Genomic DNA, 25361 nt, shown 5'->3' with positions numbered 1-25361 from the left:
AGGTAAATGGTACTGGAGAAATATCTTTGAAAAATCCTTTATGGAATGACTGCATTATACCACTAACTGGAAGGCATTTTTTTCTCCCACAAGTTCCTGTCTATTTTCTTCAACACGTCTCAAAAATATTTTTTCTCCTTAAAACAAACAAAAACTACCCCTTACATTACTTGCTATGAGCTAAGTTTTGAATCAAATCATGTTAAATATATAAAAGAATAAAGCATCAATTAAAAATATATTAGTATTGTTATTCAGCATTTCATTGGTTCTAAAACGTGAGACTTCAGCACCAGTTGCTGGAGGCAAAAACCAAAGTGGATCAAACGGGAAACGCAGGGGGTCATTTTAAGTTACCTTAGCATATCGGATCTGCAGCACTCCTGTCTCCAGCTGTTTGATTCGAGAATCTTGGGTTGAAACAAGCACTCCATCCTTTCTCCAAAGAATCGTGGGTGCTGGACTGCCTGTGGCCACACAGCTGAGCACTAAAGTACCATCCACGGCCACAGTCTGATTCACAGGACCTTGTCGAATGACCGGGGGAGGCCGGTCTGCAATCACTGCCAGAAGAAACAGGAAATGGATTTCTACAACTGGAAGCAATTTTCTAATCATCCAAGCAACAGCAATTGCTCTAGGCTTTGAAACAAACTAATTAAACAAGTAATTAAAGTAGGAGCCATGCATTATTCAGAATGCATTCATATGATGCTTTGGTTCAGGACATAAAAATGAGATACAATGCAGTCCTTTCCAATGACCCACAACTGCCTGAGCATGCTACTCTGTCAAGGGACCTCTTTCACTTAAGAGTCTGAGGAGGAAATAAGAATTGTGGACGGCGAAGTATATGCATAGTGGTGAAAAGTGGAATGCTGTACTTTTTAAACATTAAAATATGTAAAAATAAAACACAACAAATAACCACCTACCCCAAGGAAACTAATGAGACGATATTTTCATAAATGAACTAAAGTCAGCTTGCTATCTGATAACTGTTTTGTGCCCAATGTAAAAAATTATGGCATCATACCAGCATGTCTGGCAATTTTGGATTCAAATAAGTGCTTTAGACTTTCATGACTTACAAGTCAATATGCTTGAGCTCTACCTTGGAATTCTATTAACAGAATACATGGGTAAAAATTTCCTAAACCTAATGAATACATAAAAAACTGAAAAAGTGCCCAAAATCCATTGTTAGTAGGCTAATCCAAAAATATAACTCAAGCCAATCCCCTAACCTAAAAATACCGTACTTGCATCCTGGAATTACCAGGGCCTGAAAAACACTTTTGCAAATTCTATCACCTTAGTAGTTTTAATGTACTACAGAAGGAAACAATGGAATGCATTTTCATAGTAAAAAAAAAAAAATTGTTCTTCTTATTATATGAAAAACTAAAAACTTTATCTCAGGTAAGAAAGCCATTATTTAGGGGAAAAATCAGAAACAACGGCAGACTAACTAGAATAGCTTGCATTAGAGAGATGTTCTCAGTTCTCATCCCCTGATTAGTCAATTCAGGCGAAACTCCATAGATGGTGTTTTTCATTATGACTGAAACCTAAAAACTAGGTGTAAGAAATCTTTGTCATTAACAAGCTATAAATTCTGAATATTAGCTAAACATTTTTAAGTCACAAATACATAAAACACAGTTTTAAGAAGTCTCCTGATTAAAAGAAACCGGTTGCCAGAGTAACCAAATTTTGCATGCAAGAATTTGCCAAGCTGGATGCGTCATGTTCAAAGTTCTATGCACCAAAGAGTTTCACAAGCTGGAGCCACACTTCACTTTGTTCTTCATTTACCATGCAATAATTATTAGTTTTGTGCATTCAATTTAAGCAAAAACAAGAAAGCAAGAGAGTGAAATCAGCGACTGCCTTTTCACTCCACCCTTCTGGTTCTCTACCAGCCTTGATTACTGGTATGAAATTTGCTAATATCAGGGAGGCGTGTTCGCAGGCTGGAGTTTGTAACCTGGCAGGAGTGTTTCAGGGACTCCACAGATGAAAAATGTAAGTTAGTTAATTCCTTTGTTTAGAACTGTTTCATCTTTGCAACATTTTCTGCTGAGATTGGCTGAAATCAAATTAGAGGCCCCTCCTGATAAGTATGAAAAAAGAATGAAAGTGTTTTATTGCATTGGGTTTCATAAGATTCTACCACCTGTGTTCCCTTGATTATAAGAATGAATGAATATTCATTTCTAGACATTAATTAAATTAGTAGCAGTGTTTCTTTATTACTGATTGTAATTAAATCCAGTAATGGAGTGGCTTACATTTGGTAGTCTTGTTATATTTAGAAATAATCCAATATCTGGGGGGTTATTCAGTTTCGTGTATCTTTATAGTTCTTCAATGTTTGTATCATTTTTAGCATCATTCATACCTCCCATCCTATCCCAACCCAGTCTAATGATGCTGTTTCTCTGTCATTTATTTCTTCCTGGTTTATACTGGGTAGTTTACAAAAATAAGGCAAGAGAAGAGGAGTGTAGTTAATTATCAGCTCCATCTGTCATGTGTCTTTGGGCAGCTTCCTTAAATTCTCTAAGCCTCCCTTTTTGTTTGTTTGTTTGATCTGTGGAAGATAATAACATTCTAGCCAGCTCAGGGGATTGCTATGAAGATTTAAACGGAATAACAGATATGAAGAAGCTTTGTTAATTGCAAAAAGCTAGAAACATATATGGATTATGATACTGCCATTTGCCCTTTTCTGTAAAAACCTGATAGATAGGTAAATCAGAGCTGAAGGAGTTCATTAAAGCCATTTCACATTTTTAGGTAGAAAAAATTAAATACTCTGTGTTGTCACAGAGTAGAATAAAATACTGATGACATCTATGTTTCATTTCATCTATCATTTACGTAAACATAAATTTACACAAACTAAAGAGTGTAGTCCATTTCTTTAAAAAATATTTATTTATTTTGAGAGGGAGAGAGAGAGTGCAAACAGGGAGAGGGGCAGAAAGAGAAGGGGAGAGAGAATCCCAAGGAGGCTCCCTGCTGTTGGTGCGGAGCCCAACTGGGGCTGCATGTCACAAAACATTAGATCATGACCTGAGCAGAAATCAAGAGTCAGACACCTAACAGACTGAGCCACCCAGGTGCGCCCCTACAGTGAGGTCCATTTCTGAGTCAAACCTCAAATCAAGGCTCTAATATTTTACACTGGTATTATTAGAATGAGTTATCATTATTAAAATGAATTTTAAGGAGTGAAGAAATGCATCTTAGAGGAAGATGTAGCCCTAAAATGAAAATGTTCCGCAAGCGTGCTATCCAGCACAAAAGCCAACAGCATCCATGGATCGTGCAGCTAGAGTAAATGAGGAACTAGACGTGTAATTTTATTTAGCTTTAAGTAATTGAAATTCCAATTTAAATAATCTCATGTGGCAGCTGGCTACCATACTGAACAGTACAAACTTTTGTTTTAAGTCTCAGTTCTGCTACTTAGTATCTGTATGATCGGGGGGCCTACCTTTTCACCAGTCTCTGCCTCCATTCCCTGATCTGTAAAATGAGATGTTGTCAGATTTGAAATCGTTGATATGCGAAAAGATGGTAGCATTAGTGCCTGGCACAAAGGAAGCACTGAATAACTGTAACTTATTATTTTTTTTTTAATTTTTTTTTCAACGTTTATTTATTTTTGGGACAGAGAGAGACAGAGCGAGACAGAGCATGAACGGGGGAGGGGCAGAGAGAGAGGGAGACACAGAATCGGAAACAGGCGCCAGGCTCTGAGCCATCAGCCCAGAGCCCGACGCGGGGCTCGTCGAACTCACGGACCGCGAGATCGTGACCTGGCTGAAGTCGGACGCCCAACCGACTGCGCCACCCAGGCGCCCCTAACTGTAACTTATTATTAATGAGCATCAGTATGGTGGTGATCGTGGTGAGAATACTGCTGGTATAGGCAGTGTCACAGGTGGTATAGCCCTGTTCCAGCAGAGTTTATCAAAGCTATCTTTTCCACACATTCATGAAAAATATAAAGGTCCTAAAAAAATGAGACTATGTCATCAGAAGAACGATCTGGTTACTTCAAAAGCAACGATCATAAAGACTATGTTAATACATGTAAATACATTTATAAAATAATTTTAAGGGAACAAATTACAAAATGGTTTTTCTATTGACTGGTTTGAGAATGAAAAGTTCATATTTACATACCATCAAACATTGGTTTGCAAACATATCTTACAATACTTACGAGTTAGGGAACTGAAACGTGTCCACGTCAAATAGTAATTGTCAGGTATCTCTTTTTTAAATAAAAGTGAACCCTCGTTTCTTTTTTTTTTTTTTTCCAACGTTTTTATTTATTTTTGGGACAGAGAGAGACAGAGCATGAACGGGGGAGGGGCAGAGAGAGAGAGGGAGACACAGAATCGGAAACGGGCTCCAGGCTCCGAGCCATCAGCCCAGAGCCCGACGCGGGGCTCGAACTCCCGGACCGCGAGATCGTGACCTGGCTGAAGTCCGCCGCTCAACCGACTGCGCCACCCAGGCGCCCCTGAACCCTCGCTTCTCTGCATACCAGTAACTTTTGAAAGATGAATGCAAGTGATTTTTTTTTAAGTTCATACATCATTTGGCAGCCATTAACTAATTTTCTTGCATTCTACCAATCAAGGAAAGAAACATTTTCAGTTAAATAGGTGATATGGATTTCTATGTTCCTGAGTCAAATGCCATTTGGGGCAGAGGCCACAGCTATAGAGAAGCAGCATTTTCAAGACAGCTGCTAGTCCACCAAATTCTGTGCCTCCTGTTTTACTCTGCCTTTGTCTTTGTTCTTTTTGCAAACGATAAAGATCAAGAAGCTACATTCAAATAGCATCCAGAAAGTATTCTGCCTACTAGCTCTCCTCTTGATTTGATTTATGCAAATACTGATGTTGCCAGCACTCACAATAGTAATAGTTTACCTGTGAAGAACGAGTCCATACTTGTTGTGTGTGCAATATCGATGAATTCCAAAATAAAGAAAACAAAACTAAAAATACAGTACCACCACAAAGCGCACACAAAGCCACCTTAAATCTTCCCCGAGAATGTAAAACGAATTAGTGTATTTAGTGTTAGGTTTTTGTTTCGTGTTAGTTTAGCAAAAATTGCTAGCCTTGATCTAGTTTCATAAATGTAGCAATTTATGATAATGTCACGTCAGATGGCATGTAGAAAGCTTTGCTTTCAATTATCAATGAGAATAGTAAGAAATACTTGAAAGTATCTTACCATAGGTTTCTCTGGCCATTTCTCATGTACACCTGTATATACAAGTTGCTTCTACACATAAAGTTGAAATATTAAATTTTTGTGCAATTCTGCATTGTACTTCTACATACTGATTATATTGATCATTATCAAATTCATTACCACCTCCATAACCTTCATCTAATAGCTTTGATGTATGTAAGAAACCGTACAAACATTTTAGGTCATTCTAACTCACTGGAGCCAGTACACATATACTATGCATCACAGACAGGGGTAAGAGTTGGGGCTTTGGAATGAGATAATCATAACCTTGAATTCTGACTTAACCAAGAGTTAGCTGTTCATTCTATCCATGTTTCATCCATTCATTCAAAAATTATATATTGAGTATGTATTATGTGCCAGACTTTGGTAGTATGATACTGAGTATATATTTACTGGACAGACGTGGGCCCTGCTCTCATAGAACTTAATTTCTAATGAAGAATACAAAAAAATAAATATAGAACGCAGGAAGGTATAGGATGTAATCTTTGTACAGATGACAGGGTGAAGAATGCTCATGTTTGAGGAGTTAGGGAATGCTTCTTGAAGTAAGTGAAATTTCAAGCCAGTAGAAACAACATATGCAGAAGTCTTCAGATAAAAGAAATACATAGGAAACACAATAAAATGAGGGCATGTGAGCAGATACAGTATTCACAGCTGAGGCTGCAGATAAATTGTAAAGCATATGAACTAATATAAACTTTATCCTGAGAGTACTAAGAAACAAATTAATCAGATTATTGTGTTAAAAATATCCTCCAGAATTTTTTTTAAATTTCAAAATGCTATCTTTAAAATCTTAGCTAACATTACACTTACTTCTCCTCTGAGGTTAGGATCAAGAAAAATATTTCCACTATCACCAATTCTATTCATTATATTGTAGAGCACAGACAATGCAGGACAGGTAAGAGAAATAGAAAGTATAAGTATTGGAAAGAAGAAGTAAACCTGTTTGATTTGCAGTTGACACAGTTTTGTTCATAGAAATTTCAAAATAAGCTACATATAAACTATTATATATGAGTGTATTTAGAAAGTTGCTGGATACAGGGTTAACATACAAAGAATCAATTGCACATCTTGCCTCAAACAGTACAATAATGAAATTTATATGCATATATATGCAGTCACATCAAAAATCATCAAATATCCTAGGTATAAGTCTGTCAAAATATAGGGAAGATCTATAGCCTGAAAAGCGTAAAACACTATTGAGAGAATTAAAGATTTAACTAAATTGAGACATATATATGTGGAATTTATACCATTTCCCTAAATTAGAAGACTAAGATTGTTAAGATGTTAATTTTTCTTACACTGTTCAGTAATTTAAGTGAAATCAAAATTAAAATCTCACATTTGTTGTTGTTGTTGTTGTTGTATACGGTGTGTGTGCGCGCGTGTGTGTGTGTGTGTAAAAATTGACAAGTTAATTTTAAAATTTATAAGAAGATGCAGAGAACCTCTAGTAGCCAACCCAAAACAAAACAAAACAAAACAAAACAAAACAAAACAAAAAGTAGGACACTTACATTACCCATTTATAAGACTTACTATAAAGCTAAAATAATTAAGACCATACATACTGGCATAATATAAGCAGAATATAATAGAGAGAATAAAAGTAGGCCCATACACTTATGTTCATCTGAATTATGATTAAAATGTAATTCAGTGAGGAAAACACTGAGTTTTCCATAAATGATGCTGGAACAATTAGTATCCACATGGGGGGAAAGGAATTTTGACCCTTGTTTTATACCACATGTAAAAAAAATAAAAATAAAAATGGATTAAGAACTCCAATCTTAGAAGTATAGACAATAAAACTTCTAAAAAGAGACATAGGAGAACGAACGTGTACATGACCTCGAGGTAGAATAGAAAATTAAAAGCACCAACTAAAAAAGAAAAATAATACATTCGTCCTAATTAAAATTGGTTATTTAAGCCTTAAAATCATTAAGGAAATTACTAAAACTAAGTATTTATAACACATATTTGATAAAAGCTTATATCTGGAATATATGAGAAAATGAAAAAAAATAGGTATATTCATCTGCCAAAAGGCAAACCAAGATAATTGAGTGCAAATGCCCATCTACAGACTTGTACAGGGATATTTAGCTTTATTAACTAATAAAAGCCCTAAACTGAAAGCAATCCATCAATAGAGGAGTACACAAATTGTGAGCTATTTATATAATAGAATACTATACAGCAATAAAAGAATATTATATCTATGTATATATGTATATTTATATTTATATTATAAATATGTATATATTTAGGTATATATGTATATACACAGGTGTGTATATATATATGTATATTTATATATTTATATATTTATATGTATACAATTTTTTCTTTTTTCTCAAATTATTACTAGTCTCCATCTTACGGTGTGAGGATTTTCTCCATCAAGGTGTCTTCATAATGTACTTGGCATTAATTGATCAGGTTTAAGGGAATTGAAAAACAGGACAAAATCATATTATTGAAGAAAACTTGTTCATTATAATGAATTGTGAGTTGGACTTATCAGCAATTCATTTTATCTCCTTAATTTAGAGGGGAAAAGACGATATTTTACACTAAGAGATTTAAAAATAACTTTATTTTCTAAAACAAGGAAACATTCCTATGTACAGCTATTCACTATAAACTTCTTGTTTAATTGTTATGCTTTTATTGACATGACTTGATGCTAGAAATTTATAGTATATGCCAACTTAAAATAAGAATAATTTTAGGGGCACCTGGGTGGCTCAGTTGGTTAGGTGACCGGCTTCGGCTCAGGTCATGATCTCACTGTGGGTTCAAGCCCCGCATCGGGCTCTGTGCTGACAGCTCAGAGCCTGGAGCCTATTTCAGATTCTGTGTCTCCCCCTCTCTCAGCCCCTCCCCTGCTCACTCTCTGTGTCTCTCTGTCTCTCAATAACAAATAAACATTGAAAAAATAATAAAAAAAAAAAGAAGAATTTTAGACTTCGTCATTGTATTGACATCCTTTTTAGCTTCACACCAAAAGTGCCATCAGAAAGAATATACAGTAGAAAATAAACACATTTACTGGCACACTTTTTAGATCATAAACCAAACTTTAATATTTAAAAATAAAATACTCTACTTTACCATCAGTTACTTCCAAATATGCTTTTGTGATGATACTTCCAGCAACATTTAAAGTCTGGCAGATATAATAACCAACATCAGATCGCTGGACGTTAGTGATAGTGAGATCACCAGTCTGGGAGACTGAAAAACGGCTGGTTGACTGTGGTGGCTGATATGAGAAAAGCAGATTCTAGAACCCAATATTTGGAAGGAAAGAATAACAATAGGTTAATTGCTAGGTTCTAATATTTTGGCATATATACATAAATATTTATAAACAGGTATATAAATGCATACATATACACATGCATACCACACAATATATACACAAATGAGCTAAATATTCTTTAATCACATACCCACATATGTAGATGTAAACACATATATAGACACCAAGTTTAATGACCTAGCCTTAAATCATTTTAAGGATCATTTTAAAATTTAAATAAATTCAAAATGTTGATAGGTGCTTTTATAACGATCAATTTCAAATAATACTAGATATAAAAGTAGTAGGTATCAACAGAGCTAAAACTTTTACATGTTAATCAAAACAAAGTCAAAGCTTTGCTTTATATATGTATGACTATTAGGACTATAAACAATAAATCCTTTAATATACAAACAAAATTAAAACTTAAGCACATTCTGACAAATTAAGTTCAAAGAAACTTTTTTGGCACCAGAAAAAGTCTCTCTGTTATCTGTCCATTATAAAAGTTCAGTAACTTTTATCAAACTGCAAATAGTTTCTTACTTCTCCGTTAGATAGTGAGGCATAACCATTATGGATCATTTTGAAATTCAAATATTAAATTTAAGAATTCATAATGGAGTTTTATTTCTGTAGAAATTCATCTTATATACAAAGTCAACACAAGATGTGATATTATTTTATGGTACAAATTTCTCCCTATGAATCTCAAAGTTTGTTCCCCTGTTAGAGAGAATATATATATTTCATGGAAAATTAACACTTCATGAAATAAATAAAGTCAAGATTTCTTCTAACCAAATAAAGTTGTTCCTTTTTACAAGTTTAATTGCCTTGGACAGCTCAATCAGTTAAGCGTCTGACTCATGATTTCAGCTCAGGTCATGATCTCTCCTTTCCATGAGATTGAGCCCTGCGTGGGGCTCTGCACTGATGGTGTGAAGCTTGCTTGGAATTCTCTCTCCCTCTCTCTCTGCTCCTCCCCGACTCATGCACACCCCCCTGCCCCCACCATCTCAAAATAAATAAACATGAAAAAAATTAAATGAATAAAAGTTTCACTGCCTCTTAAAATATGTAATTTTATAAAGGCTTATGTACTATTTCATGAATATATGCCCAGTGACAAAATTTTAGGAAAAAGTAAGTTGTATTTTTTTATTTTAATTTTTTTAGCAAGTTGTATCATTAAACTAAACCAAACCAAGTCAAAATCATTTCAAGATTTGATATAGAGTTTACATAACTTAATGAATAATTTATTTAAATAACTGAGTCATTAGAATACTACTCTGTTAAGAAGAAGTTCTAGTGGATTTACTATATAGATTTTCTTATATAATATGCTTTCAATTCTTTCTGCTCTACAAATTTTTCTTTTTTTTTTTTTTTTGCTGTAATTTGCTATCAGCAAAGTTGTTCTTCGAGGCCAGATGGAATGTGTTAGAAACAACAAAGGTACTGTAACTCAAATGATGGGTCTATATACCATAATCAACTTAATATTTGCCTACCAAAGTGAAAACAAAAGCGAACTTGTTACATTGCTTATGAAAGATTAGTGAGTGCAGTCAGTAAACTACCTATATGTTACTTCATATGAACACAATAGAAGCAAGACCATGAAACAACTCACCCAAGATTGAGTTAAGCAAAAAATAAAAGAAGCTAGGAGTAACTGTATTAAAAAATGAATGAGAATCTTTTTTATAAGTATCAGAAACAAGCAATAGGAAATGCTTATTTTGTTGAAGAAGGCAAGTCAATAAAAGAAAAAAAAGACTTAGGTTTAAAAGCTATTTTAAAGTTTCCTATTATTTTTAATGTGAAATTATTTCAAAATTTCCTTTTTATTAAGGTGAAGCCTAATCGTGAACTTAGAATTTGTAACAGCATAGAATTTTACATTTTAGTTCAATGTATATAGAAAATTCTGGTTTATAAATGTTTAGAGAATGGGATTAGATAGCAAATCGCAATCAGATGATAGTTTTCAAAGAATTGGTATACACTGAACTGTATTTAACATGACATCTATATTAAACAGACTAACACATGGTTTGATGAATCTTTGACATGCAAAAATTGATATATATAGTTGATATTTATGTATATATGTATCTATATACACACACACATAAACATACATAAAGAAGTGAAGAAGACAGTTGAGAATCCTGACGTTTTCAGAGAAATTGCACTGAATAATTGCCATCTGTTTGAAATGTCTGTAAATCTCTGTTAACATATAATTACAGATATCTGAATAATAGAAATGATAATTAATTAAATTACACTGAGAAAAAGTACAGGTTTTTTTTGTTTAATTTGGCTGAATTGGAAGTAAAGATAAATTATATATGATAATTACCATGCTATATATCACCCTATGTACCAAAACTAGGCAGGAAAATTAGACTTTTTTTAATGTTTATTTATTTTTGAGAGAGAGAGGGAGACACAGCATGAGCAGGGGAAGGACAGAGAGAGAAGGAGACAGAGAACCTGAAGCAGACTCCAGGTTCTGAGCTATCAGCACAGAGCCCAACAGGGGGCTCAAACCCACAAACTGTGAGATCATGACCTGAGCCAAAGTCTGACGTTTAACTGACTGAGCCACTCAGGCACCCCAGGAAAATTGCTTTTAGAATTACAACAATTAATGATTTTTTTTTCTTTTCTTTCATTGTTGACGTCTTCTAGGGTATTCAGAGAATTTTCAGTTCTCTTAAAACAACAACTGTATAACTAAATAATGCTTTGGTTTTTCTTACATTTCAGGCACCCACCTTAGCTGACTGAAATATAGAACAAGGTCTTACCTGACTCCCCTCTCGTCTCCAAAAAATAGCTGGTTGAGGATTTCCAGTTGCTTCACACTGAAAAGTTACAGTTCGCCCCAAAGCAACAACCTGGTCACGGGGTTTCACAACAAAATGTGGAGGTTCTAAAGGAGATGAAACAAATTATACCAAATCAAAACACGTAGTTATTATCCTAATGGAGACAATTTGCTGATATCCCAAGTGCTGCCATTATTTTACATGACTCATTATGCACTATAACATGTACCCATTCTCATCCTTAATTTAATCGAAGTTACAGTGTTAAGGGCATATTTATAGAAGAGAATAGAGATTTTTTGTGAAGCAGTTTTCTTTTTTTTTACTGGTTGACCTTCTAAGATTAATCTCCACATTAAAAAGAATTCTTGAGCTGCAATTTGACCCTGTACATTCAATGTATACCTGAAATGTGTACGAATGAGTATCTTTTCTCATTTAGAGCTGCTTAAAGCTGAATGGACTTTAATCATATACACAAGGACCTCCTGACGTAAGCAGGCCCTAAAATTACTTTAATTTAACTCAAAAGCTCCTGAAATGCTACCATGGAAATTATAACCATTTAGAATCTTCAGTCCAATTACTTGAATGGAAATGAATTTAAAGCAATAGTTGAGTCAAATGCCTCCTTCATTTACATAGGCAAGGGCATGTTCAAACAGAATATATATGGAAATGAGGGCAAATTTGAAACATCTGCTCATCCTGACATTATAAATACTGCCAGCTTTGTCCAAACTGTTTGATTTATACAGACTTTAAATGGCCACTTCATCCAGCAGTAAATAGAGTGTCAGAAAATTGTGTCAGTTACATTGAGAGCAACGGCAGCTGAAAACACTAGGTGTGCTGATGGAGTCACTTCTGGGGGGAGAGAAAAAAGCTGTTTTTGGGGCCGTGCTTTATGCTTAGAAAAATACGCACTGAATGTAAGTCTTTTTACCTACTGTTTACACTTTTCAAATTCATTTCTTATCAGCTGTCTGAAACACCTAATTATTCTCCTCTCTTGTCTCAGTTCAAATTGATGTGAACATTTCAAGCCAGACATTTAACAGTTTATACAGGATAGGGTTCTTCTAATCCACTTTTTAAGACTGTTCCATTATTTTAAACCTTTTCTTTAAAGGTACTTTTAGTTACTTATATCAGTCACTTAGGATAATGCCTTCAAGTGAAAATGAATTGAAAATTATATTCAGATTATGTCCACAAATGCTACACTGCTTATAAGAACATGACTTCTTTGTTAATGAAGTCGAGGATTTGAAAAAGGTAATTTTCTCTCCATAAATACATTCTAGGCAATTGCATCTAAGACATATAAACAAATGTTTATAATATATATTATATATAAATTTGTAAATCTCTCATTTGAAGTAAAAACCTCTTTTTTTTTTTAAGAGAGAGATATAACAGAACTTGCTGAAGATTGCATGGTGGCAAAACTGAAGAAAGCAATTAGATCTCCTAACTTCTAGATTAGTGTGATTTCTTCCATACTCCCTTTTTATTTTTAATTGAGGTTTAGTAGAAATTATACCATTTAACTAGAAAATTATAGGAGACCAGAAAAATCAGGTCAAATGCCTTCAAATGTCCTATAACTTATAGGGAAGAAAATACAAAGTTAGGAGATACAGTTTAGGTTCAATTTGGTAACACTGAAGTTCTACCTTATAATTTTTTTTAACTCTGATTGTAATTGAGTGGTTTACTCATGAATTTAGCAAACACTGTCATTATCCAGGTATAATAACAGACATGTGTATCATTTCTTGGGGATTTTCCTCCATACATATCCATACAGGAACATTTGATTCCTTAGTTAAGGGCTGCAATAATTGAGGTAGAAATCAGATCAAAAAATTCAAAGGATTGACTAGATAATAAACTAAATCCAGAAGAGAGTTTGGTTTATTTCAATAAAAGAAAAAAAATGATTAATTAAATGAGTGGGAGAATATGACTTTCCAATATGTAGGGAATTTGAGTAGGAAAATATAAATGTTCAAACCACTCAGAGAAGTATAAACTTCGGGTGGTCTCTTTCCTAAATCTCAGAAGCATGTCTAATAACGTGTGCCAGAACCCATGTTTCTTTTATAAAATGCCAGCTCTCCTCAAACCTCAAAGACTTATTTGGGAACCAGGGATACAAACCCTTATGCTAACTACATTTATCCTGCAGCAATCCTTCCACACAGGATATCTGCCTGGAAATGAATTTACTATATTTTGCAGGCACATTCTCGAGCCAACATCAACAGTGACATCAGCCCCAAGATATGTCCTAGAAATATAACTTTAAAAAATCCTTTTCTACATGTATGTTGAATATGAGATGTAATTATATCTCCATGAAAAATTTAAATGGATTACATACGCCTCTATCAATCTATCTATCATCATCACCTATCTATTTAGACTGAGAAGGCCATTCATCGCATCCATCTACTTGAAGTTTATGATGGAATGCTGGAATGTTTTTCAAAGGCTACATTCCAACTTGTTATAATTAAAACTACAGAACCATGTTACTAATGTCATATATGGTCAGTATTGGAACTTTAGAAAATCAAACAAGCAAAGAAAAAAAGAAAACTACCCATAATTCAACCATGCAAAGTGGACCATAGTGTTTCAAAATATTCTTCTAAAATATCACTTCAATAACTCTTTAATAATCCATATACAAATTTACCTTAAATTATTTAATCAATCTATTGCTTTTAAATTTGGATTTGTTTCTAACTTTCACTATTAAAAACAATAGTGACAATAACATCCTTCCCAATTATATTCAAGGTTATTTCAACCGACAACTCTCCTATAGGGCATTTTCCTCCCAAACCTCCCAAACACTGAACATTAACATCTTTGCCAAACTGAGAATGAAATTTCCTACCAATTTGCCTTTGTGTAGTAGTGAGATTAGACATTTATGTTCACATTACCTTGTCACTGATATCCTATTTTTTGGGAATATTATGTTCCTATGCTCATCTTTTTTATTTTTAAGAACTATTGTTAGGTGAAAATTTCATCCATTTTTCATATGTGTTGTAGATATATTTTTCCATTTTGTTGACAATTGTTCTAATCTGGTTAAGCATTTTTGTTATTCTATCAATAAAATTACATAATATAGACTACATAATAAGTAGTAAATTATGTAAACATTCACCTCCATTTTCATCCTATACTTTTGTCTTTATTTTTTTATGTTTAAATATTAATCCATATACATTTTTGTATATACAGTAGCGTATAGAAAGCTATTTCTTTCAAATAGCCCCTTAGTACATCACCATTATTGAACAGTCCATCCTATCTGTGTTAGTATGAACACCTTTATAATATTTATGTAGCTTTTTAATTAAAAAATAGGAAGCTTTTCTTAGGTCAAATTATTCCCTGGCATAGTACTTAGCATCCTCATGTAAAACTCCAAAAATGGTTTTCCAGCGTTTTTAAAGGGTGAGTGTACCTTCCCCAACATGCTGATCATGAGAGGACTTGGAAACGTAATGACTACATATATGAGGCCAAGTTTATCAGTGAGAAGTTTGATACATTTTAGAAGCATCATGCAATTATTTCTTACATAAAACGAAATGAATCTGACACAAAGAAATGGAAATGAGTGCGAACAGCCCTAATGCAAGGTTATTCACCAAGAGGACTCCTAATGACAATTACTGAACAATAGTTACAAAAGCTTAGATAGACAGACATGAATTTATAAACATATTTTGGACCAAACAAACACCCCACATTGTTCTCTGGGCACCTCTCTTTGTTTGTTTATCTCATGAGATATAAATTGAAACAGTACTTAACTACGATATAGTCCTATCACTTATTTTATCACGCAATTAAGGACAGAAAAAAACAAAAGAATGCAGATCACACATCATTTAACAAGACATAAGGTTAGCAACCCCATTACCTTTACTCTTTGTCACAGTTACCCATACTTCCTGCAGACTTTATTCTGTGCAGTCTGTCTTTGTGGCCAATGACAAGTGAAACATGGAGGCTGATTGGTTGAAGGACATGGAAGGGTATGGATGGAAAGGGGAAGAGAAGTTCCAGTCACAGTGACACGGTGATTAGGAGATGGCCAATAAAATGTCAACTTACCAGACCCAACTAAAACAAAACAAAAAAAAAAGAAAACATGAAATAAATAAAAATAAAGAAACAAAAATGAAACAGAAAAAGTAATAAGATTTGACTTAACAATGATACTTCTTTAATGTAAAATAAAGAACACATTAATATTTGGCTCATAAGCTCCATGAATGAATATTTGTTAGCATTTTAAGTATAATCATGAATAATTTAAGAGAAATAGAAATGAATCTTAAAATCTCTACTATGATTAAATGACAGAGCTACAATGGATGATATCTATACAATTCTAAAACACTTTTCAATGACTATATTTTGCTATCAGATGACAGGGTTAGATAACTACATACGTAATGAGTTTAAAAACACAATAAATATTAACTGCTAATGCTACTTACAATAGAAATCAAGCATCTTAATCAAAGGCAAAATAGTGTTAAATCCTACAACTCTACCACCAGATTACTTTTAAAAGGTTCATGCTGCCAATGATATTCTATTAAATCTGTGTTTCTCATCCTTGAATAAGCACATAAATCACCCTAAGAATTGCTTAAAATACAAATGATAATTCCATAGGTTAGAAGTATGGCCTGAGATTTTGCATTTCTACCAAGCACTCAAGTGCTTCTGGTCCCCCCCGACAGTAGGTTGAGGAGCAAAGTTACTAAAAGGTGTTATACTTAAATTCCTGCAGAATTTTAATTGAGAAGATACAGAAAAATGTGAACACGTGAAAACAGACAAAACTTTATAAACTTATCTAATAAAGTCATAATGACATTACCTGCTTGCAAGGCTGAAACACTGGGCATATTAGTATAGGAAGCGTGAGTAACATACTTTTTGTACATTAGTTTTTTTTTTTTTTTTTTAACGTTTATTTATTTTTGAGACAGAGAGAGACAGAGCATGAATGGGGGAGGATCAGAGAGAGGGAGACACAGAATCTGAAACAGGCTCCAGGCTCTGAGCTGTCAGCACAGAGCCTGACGTGGGGCTTGAACTCACGGACTGCGAGATCATGACCTGAGCCGAAGTCGGCCGCTTAACCGACTGAGCCACCCAGGCGCCCCGAACATACTTTTTAAATACTGGAAAGTGATTGTTTTGTTTTATTCTTTTAGAAAAAAAGGTATTAACTGCCAAATGCAAAACTTTTTCATAATAGCCCCATACACAGCAACAATATATTTTACTCAAATAAATAACTCCCATGTCTTTAAGTTAAATCAAATTAATTTGACTTGATATACATTCCTATAGTTTATTTTTTCATTTAATTTATTTTAATTTTTTTTTTTTATAAAGCATGGTGGAGAGGTGCAGGGCTGCGGGAGAGAGAGAGAGACAGAGAGACAGAGAGACAGAGAAAGACAGAGAAAGAGAGAGAATCTTAAGTGGGCTCCACACCCAATGTGAAGCCTGATGTGGGGCTCGATCCCATGACCCTAGGATTATGACCTGAGCTGAAATCAAGAGTCAGACACTCAACTGACTGAACCACCCACGTGCCCCCATTCCTGTAGTATAAATACAGAAACTATTTCACTGCTTCTGTGAAATGGTACAATTGTAAAATAGTGACAATAACAAAACAGAACAAAACAATCAACTTCCATCAGACTATAAACAGCTTTCTCAAGTCACTTCCGACATTGAATCTGAAATTACATTTCCTTAATTTGTGCGATGAGGGAAAGAGACAACACACTAGAAAGGGGTTAGGGGTGCTCAAGTGTCTGATGGAACCTCAGGATATTTTGGCACAATGTACGGTCTGAACTAATATCTTCAAGCTGGAATTATGTTGCTTTGGTTTTGCTGTATGGGAATGCTCAATAATCCATGTAGAAGGATAAAAATGTATGTTTTAAATAAAATATAAAATAATTTTAAAAAAGAAAAAGAAACGAAATAGAGACAAAAGTTCTCTCAACTAGTGATGTCACATATACAAAATTTAAAGGTGACTCAGAAACACATTTCAACACACATCTTTCTTTCATGAGTAAATGAGTAAAATAATTTGTCCTTCTTTTTCACTCTAAAGAAAAAAAAAACTTTAAGCATAATATTTCATGCATTCAGGCAAGAAAATTTTAAAAAAAAACCAAGCTTTTTCTCAACTTACTCAAGGAATAATCAACATGCTATGCTACCTAGATTTGAAAACAGAGTGGACTGGACTTGGTAACACTTTTGAGTCCTTAAAGATAGTGTCTTTTAAGTGACAGGAAGAAAAATTTAGAAACTACAAGAGAGAGAACCTAAAAAACAGTAGCAATAGAATTTTGCCAAATAAATGAATGAATGAATGAATGAATGAATAAAATGATGTAGAAATAACTTATGGGATAACTTGTGAAAATAAATTTAATATTAGATGGATACAGTTAAAATCAAGCCTTATTTAAAGTCAAGAGACTACAGGAATGATTCTTAAAGATTTTCTAGTCATATTTTTAGTAATTTAAAATTCCTTAAATATCTCAAAAGTATCTAATGTTAAAACAAAAAAAAATACTATGAAGCAGATCATTTAAAATTTAAATGCTTATATGCTTAAATGCTTTTCCTTGCTTATAAGTTTTACCAGCAATCAAGCCATAGGAGTTGAATCTTTCATTAATTAAAACCCAGTATGTTCAGGAACTTCCAGTTGATGTGTTTGCATATCATATCAATAACAAATGATAATTGGAAAATAGTTCATAAAGTTATCTAAGAACAACATCTAACACAGAAGCTTCCAAAGCATCAGAGGTTTTTGAGAGGACCCTATCCTGAATGATCATTTAAGCTTTTAACAACCATGATTATCAGGAAATGATGTCTCTTACCTAAATGAAAACCTGCCTGTCACAATTTAACCCTCCTTTTTATTTATTCTAATTTCCAGAAACAAATCAATGCCATTAATATCCTCCATATAAAACCCCTTTACTCACCTGAGATAAGTAATCATCCAGAACTTTCTCTGGTCAAGAATAAATGATAGAAATTTAAGTTTTTTTTTTTTTTTCCCAGATTTCCCCTTTCTCCATATTTCTCTCAGGGACAGGTCAAAGAATTTTCTTTCCATACAGACAGCAGGGACCTTCCATACGATAATCAGGGCCCATTGTTGTCCAGTTAGTTATGTCCAGAAAGAATCAGAGAAAAGCAGAGTAGTTTGAATCATGTTCATTCATTATCCTCTGAAGTCTGTGGTTTATGGGTGGCCTCTCTCCTACACTCCCTAACTCTTGTCAACTTCTTTTCTTTCTACTTTAAAGGCTGGGAGCACCTCTACCCCAACTCCCTTTTCTCGTTAAGAAAGGAAAAGCCTGTCTGTCTCTATCTCTAATAAAACAATAAAACTGTAAAATGTTAGCACTGGAAGTGACCTTAGAACTTATCAGTCTAACCCTATCCTTTTTGCCTGAGAAAATGGGAACTTAAATTGTTAAATACCTTTCTCAAGGTCACAGATGACTAACCAAAGACTGCCTTCCAGGCTTTTCGACTAAATTCAAGTCTCTGTATACATTTTCCTACTGGTTAACTGGTTTGGGGAGAAATACATGCAATAGGACATAAAATGTATTTGATTTTACGTTTAAACTGTCATAAAATGCCTAACTTAAAACCATCACCACTAAAACCATTACTGCCTACATTTAAAAACTTTCTAAAGTAATTCCTCATGATACTAAAAAATCTTTTAAGAGTAGGCAGCTACAGTTTAAAAAAAATATGGAAAACTAACAGGTAAGAAGACAGTAGGCTTAAAACCTCTTGAAAATTCACCATTTTGGAAGAAAAAGTAATGTGATCATCTATTAAGGGTGAGTCATTTTTAATGATTTCATCACCTGAAATCATTATAAACTGAATAAAAGAATGCTCTTTTGAAAAATAAGAACAAATAATATTTCTACACAATTACTTTTATGGTAAATATGTTAAGTAGGAAGTAAAACAAACTTGAAAAGTAAATAAATATTTTTAAGAGATTAAAACTTGCTATTTTTTAAACATGGCAACACATGCACATGATATATTCCATCTGCAGTAACATCTCTAAATTTTTTTTTATATTGGAGGAAGTATGCAAAGGGGTGAGAGATTAGAGAATGTTACACAAGGCTGAGTTTACATAAAAAGCACACTGTTTCAAGCTAGACTATATTTTCTGAGTGGCATGAAGGGGAGTTATATAAAGTCTAAGATATATATAAATATATATACACATTTATATAATATATAAATTAATATAGAATATATAAATATAATACATAAATATATTATATAATACACACAATACATATATAATATTTATATACTATATAATACATATATGTGTATATATATTTATATGCTAATATATAAATATATACACATTTGTATACTATATAAATATGTAATTCATATAATATATGGGAACTATATAATTACATAACTAAAATTTAATATATTTGGAGGCATACAAATATTACAACCTTGACTAATACTTTACTTAAAAAAACAACTCTAAAATGTTTGGGATAATTTAGTCTTTCTCTCTCTCTCTCTCTCTCTCACACACACACACACACACACACACACTTAGAATAAGAGACTTTCTTCCTCTTTTGAATGTGACATCAAAGGGATCCCATTATTTACTTTAAAATCTTGTAAAATGCATACTATACTGTTCAGACAATAATCTTTAGGTATAAATGAGAAGGTAAGAGAAGCAAAAATGGAAGCAATGAAGGAAGGGAGGAAGGAAGTGGGGAGAAAGAAGGAGGGAGAGGAAAGGAGAGAAGGAGGAAGGGTGGTGGGGAGGGAAGGAGAGAGGGGGGAGGGAAGATTTCTTCTATCTGCTTGTCATATACAGGAGACAAGAGTCAGATGATAAATGTCTGAAAAAATATACAAAAGCTAGAGAAAGGCTCTTTTTTTCTTTTCTCTTTTCCTTTTTTTTTTTTTTTTTCCATTTGAGAAAATAAGGTAGCTGTGAGATACTTAAGTCTTCAAATTAGGTCTAATAAATATAGGGAGTAGCCAATCTTGATAACTACTTAGGCCAGAAGAGAAGAAGATAATGGGCCTAAATAATAACATGAGTGACTTAGGGAAAGTATAGAAAAGAAGCAGTTAACAGTAAAGGTCACTGAACCATGAATTGGTTGCCAACTGTGATGTCTCCATAGGTCTTTAAAAATGGGATTTATTTCCATTTGGCCACAACAGTTTAGCTATAACCCTGTCTGGTAAAGGAATAGACTAGTTGACTCTTAGAGGGCTTTCTACGCTATGATTTTTAAGAGTATGGAAATTCAGAGGCAAAAGAGGGCAATGGATATATCCCTTTGGGAAATATTCCCAATATTATCCCTTCAGATTATGTATATACAAACACATACTCTACCAGAAAATGCCCTCAAAAATATCCTTTTCAGTTAATATTACCTTAAGTTGATGAACTACTTTATACAAATAGCTCATATGATAAATCCAGAAGATAGCAGAAATTCCAAGAAAATATTTGCATAATTAACACAACAATATGATTAAGATTTTGACATATTCACACCAAGATCTCAATCTTTGAAGTATCATGATAAATATGTTCATGTTTATCCTTATGAGTTATATAAAGTATTAAGATTCTTCATCGCTAGCAATGGGCTATATAATTATTTTGAAATGTAATGACAGAAGACTGCCACGGTATTTGGGTCTAAAATAATGTAAGTACTCTAAACTCCTAGAATGATGCTATAAAAGATTTCATGGTTAAGCAAATATATCTATGGTAAAACCAATCCTATTAGTAAACATCAGAGAAGAACAGCTTTCTTGAGTGTGCTATATGGAATTCCGCTATTCACAGATACTAGTTTTCATCATTAGTAACTCAATTCTAATGAATCTTTAAATTGATGTGATTTTTTTCATTCTCCCATATAGTGCTTTTTGAATAGCAGGGCTCAATGAAGAAATCTGACAGCCTAGAATTGTAAATACCACATCCAGAAGAATATGAATGAATGAAGTAAAATAATGAGTTACAGGATTCTTTGGGGAAGAAAATACATTTTTATTAAAATAGAGGAACACTCAAATTTTCAAGTAATGAAGCTATCTACCTTTGAACTGACAGAACCCAGTCACTGTTATGTCGGAGAAATTATATGCATAGGTACTCATGAATGATAATATCTCTAACAATTAAAAACATTCAGGATATTTTAATACTAGGTATGATTTCTTTTGGGGGAAAAGATTGAGTTTAACTTAAAAGCCTGTCATTATGTCTTTCAACTTTTCAGACATAAAAATAGAGTGATTAAGAGGGGAATTTTTGGAATATATTTAATAGATACATAAAATACTATGAACTTTTCCCCTCACTCAACTATCTCACATTATTTGTGGATCACTGGTCAGGGAGACAATTGTGGTTGTCACAATTGAAGGGTGATGCTACTGGCATCTAGTGGAGAGAGGCCACGGATGCTGCTAACCACCCTATCATGCACCAGACAGTTTCTCACAACAAAGAATGAGCCAGTCCCACATGTTAGGAGTGCAGGGCTGAGAAATCTTGCTACAGATTATCTGTTCACCTGAAAGTTTAACAGAAGAGTATAGAGTAATTATTCTCCCCCACATGTGTACAAAGTACCTTGTACAACCTCTGATGTATCATAGATGCTCAGAAAAAGTTAATACTTTTCCCCTTTCCCTTCCATTTCTAAAAGCAAAAGGCCCTACTTTTCTGAAAAGCAGTTATCAAATGGTACAACTTAGTTACGTGTCTACGAAAGAGTCTGAGATGGAAATGTAACTACTTGGGAATCTGTGGCAATGTGTGTACCACCAGACAGGATCTCAGGAGCATAGCTTGATGGTAATATTCCCTAAATTAATTTAGAAAGCCAGAAACCTGGATCCTTCCTCTCCCTCCTCCTTGAGATGCACAATTCATTACCAAATTCGATAGCTTTTATTTTATAACAATTGTCCATCCCATCTCCCTCTTTCTAGCTCCATTGCCACCACTCTGGCCCCGGTTTCTCAACAGTGGTCAACTGAACTACTGCCTTGATTGTTTCCAATCCGATTGCACAATATGGCTAGAGTGCTTAAAAACAAAACCAACTAAATTAACCTGATTATAGTATGTTTTTGCTTAAAATCCTTCAGTATAGTTCCACTGCTCTTAAAATGGAGAACAAAGGGGTGCCTGGGTGGCTCAGTCGGTTAAGCGTCCGACTTCAGCTCAGGTCATGATCTCACAGTTTGTGAGTTTGAGCTCCACATCGGGCTCTGTGCTGACAGCTCAGAGCCTGCAGCCTGCTTCAAATTCTATGTCTCCCTCTCTCTCTGCTCCTCCCCCGCTCATGCTCTGTCTGTCTCTCCTTCAAAAATAAATAAAAACATTTAAAAAAAAATGGAGAACAAAATCCTTAACACGGTCTTCTCACATCACCTGTCCCCTGTCATCTCCCTAACCTAGCCCCACAGACCTTCCTTCTGTCCTTGAGTATACCATGCATGGTCTTACTCTGGTTCGATTTATCTTGTATCCCAGGATCCCCTCCCCACCCTCCCACTGCTTTACCTACTTAATTCCTTTTTACCTTAGCTCTCAGCTCGAAAAAAACCATCGTCCAGAAACTCCCTCTAAATGTGAGGCTAAATCTTTTTAGAATGCCATATATTCTCATAGCAACCTTAATTTTCCTCCCAGAGCACTTACTATAGCTTAAAATTACACATTTAAGTAATTATTATGTAAATGTCTATCTCCCAAGCTAGCCTATAAGCTCCATGAGAGTAAGCATTTAACTATTTTCTTTGCCATTATTTCTCTAGAACTTACCAAGTTGAGAACATCACTCACAATGTAATATCTACTGAAAGAGTAAACCCATGACAATAATGTTCCCATTGCCCAGCTGAAAGCACTTTCTCCCTCCCTGGCATATCTGTATCTTTACAAATCTATTTTTTACATTCTGCTAATTACTGTTGCTATTTGTGTATATCTCCCTTCTTCACCAGCTATAATAAGCTCCGTGAAGGCAGGTCTCAGGTCTTAGTTATCTATGTACCCTTTACAGCAACCAGCATACTATTTTGCATATAGAAAGTGCTCTAGTGTATACAGAAAAGTGCCAAATTTGAAAATTTGGAAGCCTATCTTCAAATGGCATATTTCATAGAGGGTCTCGAGTTGGGGTACATAATGGTATAAAGATAAAATTACTCCACTGACCACTGAAACAATTCTGTATCAAGATCCTCTCCAGAATTAACAAGGTCTCCCTGCATAAATTACATAACCTTTCTACATCTCAGTTGAGAGGGATCAGTGTCAGCTAACTATGTGTCAGATCACACACCAGAAACCCTCACAGCAGCTCTGTAGGAAAGTACTCAATGTGCCAATTTGCAAGAGGAGGGAAGTGAGGATTAAGTACCTTTCTTTTTTTTTTGTTGGTTTTTTTTTGTTTTGTTTTAAGTTGATTTATTTATTTTTGAGAGAGAGAGATAGCAAGTGGGAAAGGGACACAGAGAGAGAGAAAGAGACAGAGACAGAGAGAGAGAGAGAGAGAGAGAGAGAGAGAGAGAGAGAGAGAGAATCCCAAGCAGGCTCTGCACTGTCAGCACAGAGCCCGGTGTGGGAACTCAAACTCACGAACCTTGAGATCATGACGTGAGCTCAAATCAAGAGTCGGGCGCTTAACTGACTTAACTGACGGAGCTACCCAGGAGCTCCAAGATCAAGTAACTCTCTTAAAGTCATACCTCAGGTAAGAAATGGGGGATTGAAATTCAGGTCCTTTCAGCTCTTAAAACCTTCCCTTTTTTTTACTACATTGAATGACTTCTGTGTTGAAATAGTTAAGCCTTATTCTAATGTAATTTTGGTTCTGTTTTGGCCCCACGACCTAAACCAAATAACTTTTAATAAGAAATTTTTCATAAAGGAAATCATCAATCATCAGAAAAATGAAAAGGCACTAATTAAATGGGAGGAAACACTTGCAAATCATATATCTGATAAAGGGTTAATTTCCAAAATATACAAAGAATTTACACAACCTAATAGAAAAAAAAATCTGGTTAAAAAATGGGCAGAAGGTTGGAATAGACAGTTTTCTAAAGAAGACATACAGGTGACTAACAGACACACGACAAGATATGCAATATCATTCACCATCAGAGAAATGCAAACCCAAACCACAGTAAGATATCCTCTCATCGTGTTAGAATCGCTGTTATCAAAAAGACAAGAAATAATAAGTGTTGGCAAGGGAACCCTTGTGCACTGTTGGTGGGAACATAAATTGGTACAGTCACTGTGCCGAACAATGTGTAGGTTCCTCAAAAAATTAAAAATAGAACTATCACGTGATCCAATAATTCCACTTCTGTGTATTTACCCAAAGAAAACAAAACCACTAATTGGAAAATATATATGCACCCCATGTTCACTGCAGCATTATTTACAATAGCCAAGATAAGAAAGCAAACTATGTGACCAACACTGGATGAATGGATAAATAAATGTGGTATAAATACAATGGAGTGTTATTCGGCCATAAAAAAGCAAGGAAATTCTGTCATTTGAGGCAACATGGATGAACACTGAGGGCATATGGCAAGTGAAATAAGTCGGATGAGAGGTAGACAAATACTGTATGATCTTACTTATATGTGGAATTTAAAACAAACAAACACACAACAAAAAAATACCA

General features: G+C 34.2%; 1 protein-coding gene across 5 annotated transcripts in view; it reads right to left on the bottom strand.

The window, feature by feature from the left end:
* Positions 1-25361, bottom strand: part of ROBO1 (roundabout guidance receptor 1) — a 408648-nt gene that overhangs the window by 72396 nt on the left and 310891 nt on the right. For 4 of the 5 annotated variants that reach the window (XM_030330082.2, XM_030330085.2, XM_030330084.2 and 1 more), the window contains exons 7-10: positions 15628-15636; positions 11458-11582; positions 8440-8611; positions 358-563 (exon numbers count right to left, since the gene is read on the bottom strand). In XM_030330082.2, coding sequence (XP_030185942.1) covers positions 358-563; positions 8440-8611; positions 11458-11582; positions 15628-15636 — 512 coding nt within the window. The remainder of the gene's footprint in view (positions 1-357; positions 564-8439; positions 8612-11457; positions 11583-15627; positions 15637-25361) is intronic. The other variant, XM_030330083.2, reaches the window with a different exon arrangement.

This window comes from Lynx canadensis, chromosome C2, assembly GCF_007474595.2.
Source record: "Lynx canadensis isolate LIC74 chromosome C2, mLynCan4.pri.v2, whole genome shotgun sequence".
NCBI classification, from domain to species: Eukaryota; Metazoa; Chordata; class Mammalia; order Carnivora; family Felidae; genus Lynx; species Lynx canadensis.
This window is presented reverse-complemented; position numbering and strand designations above follow the sequence as displayed.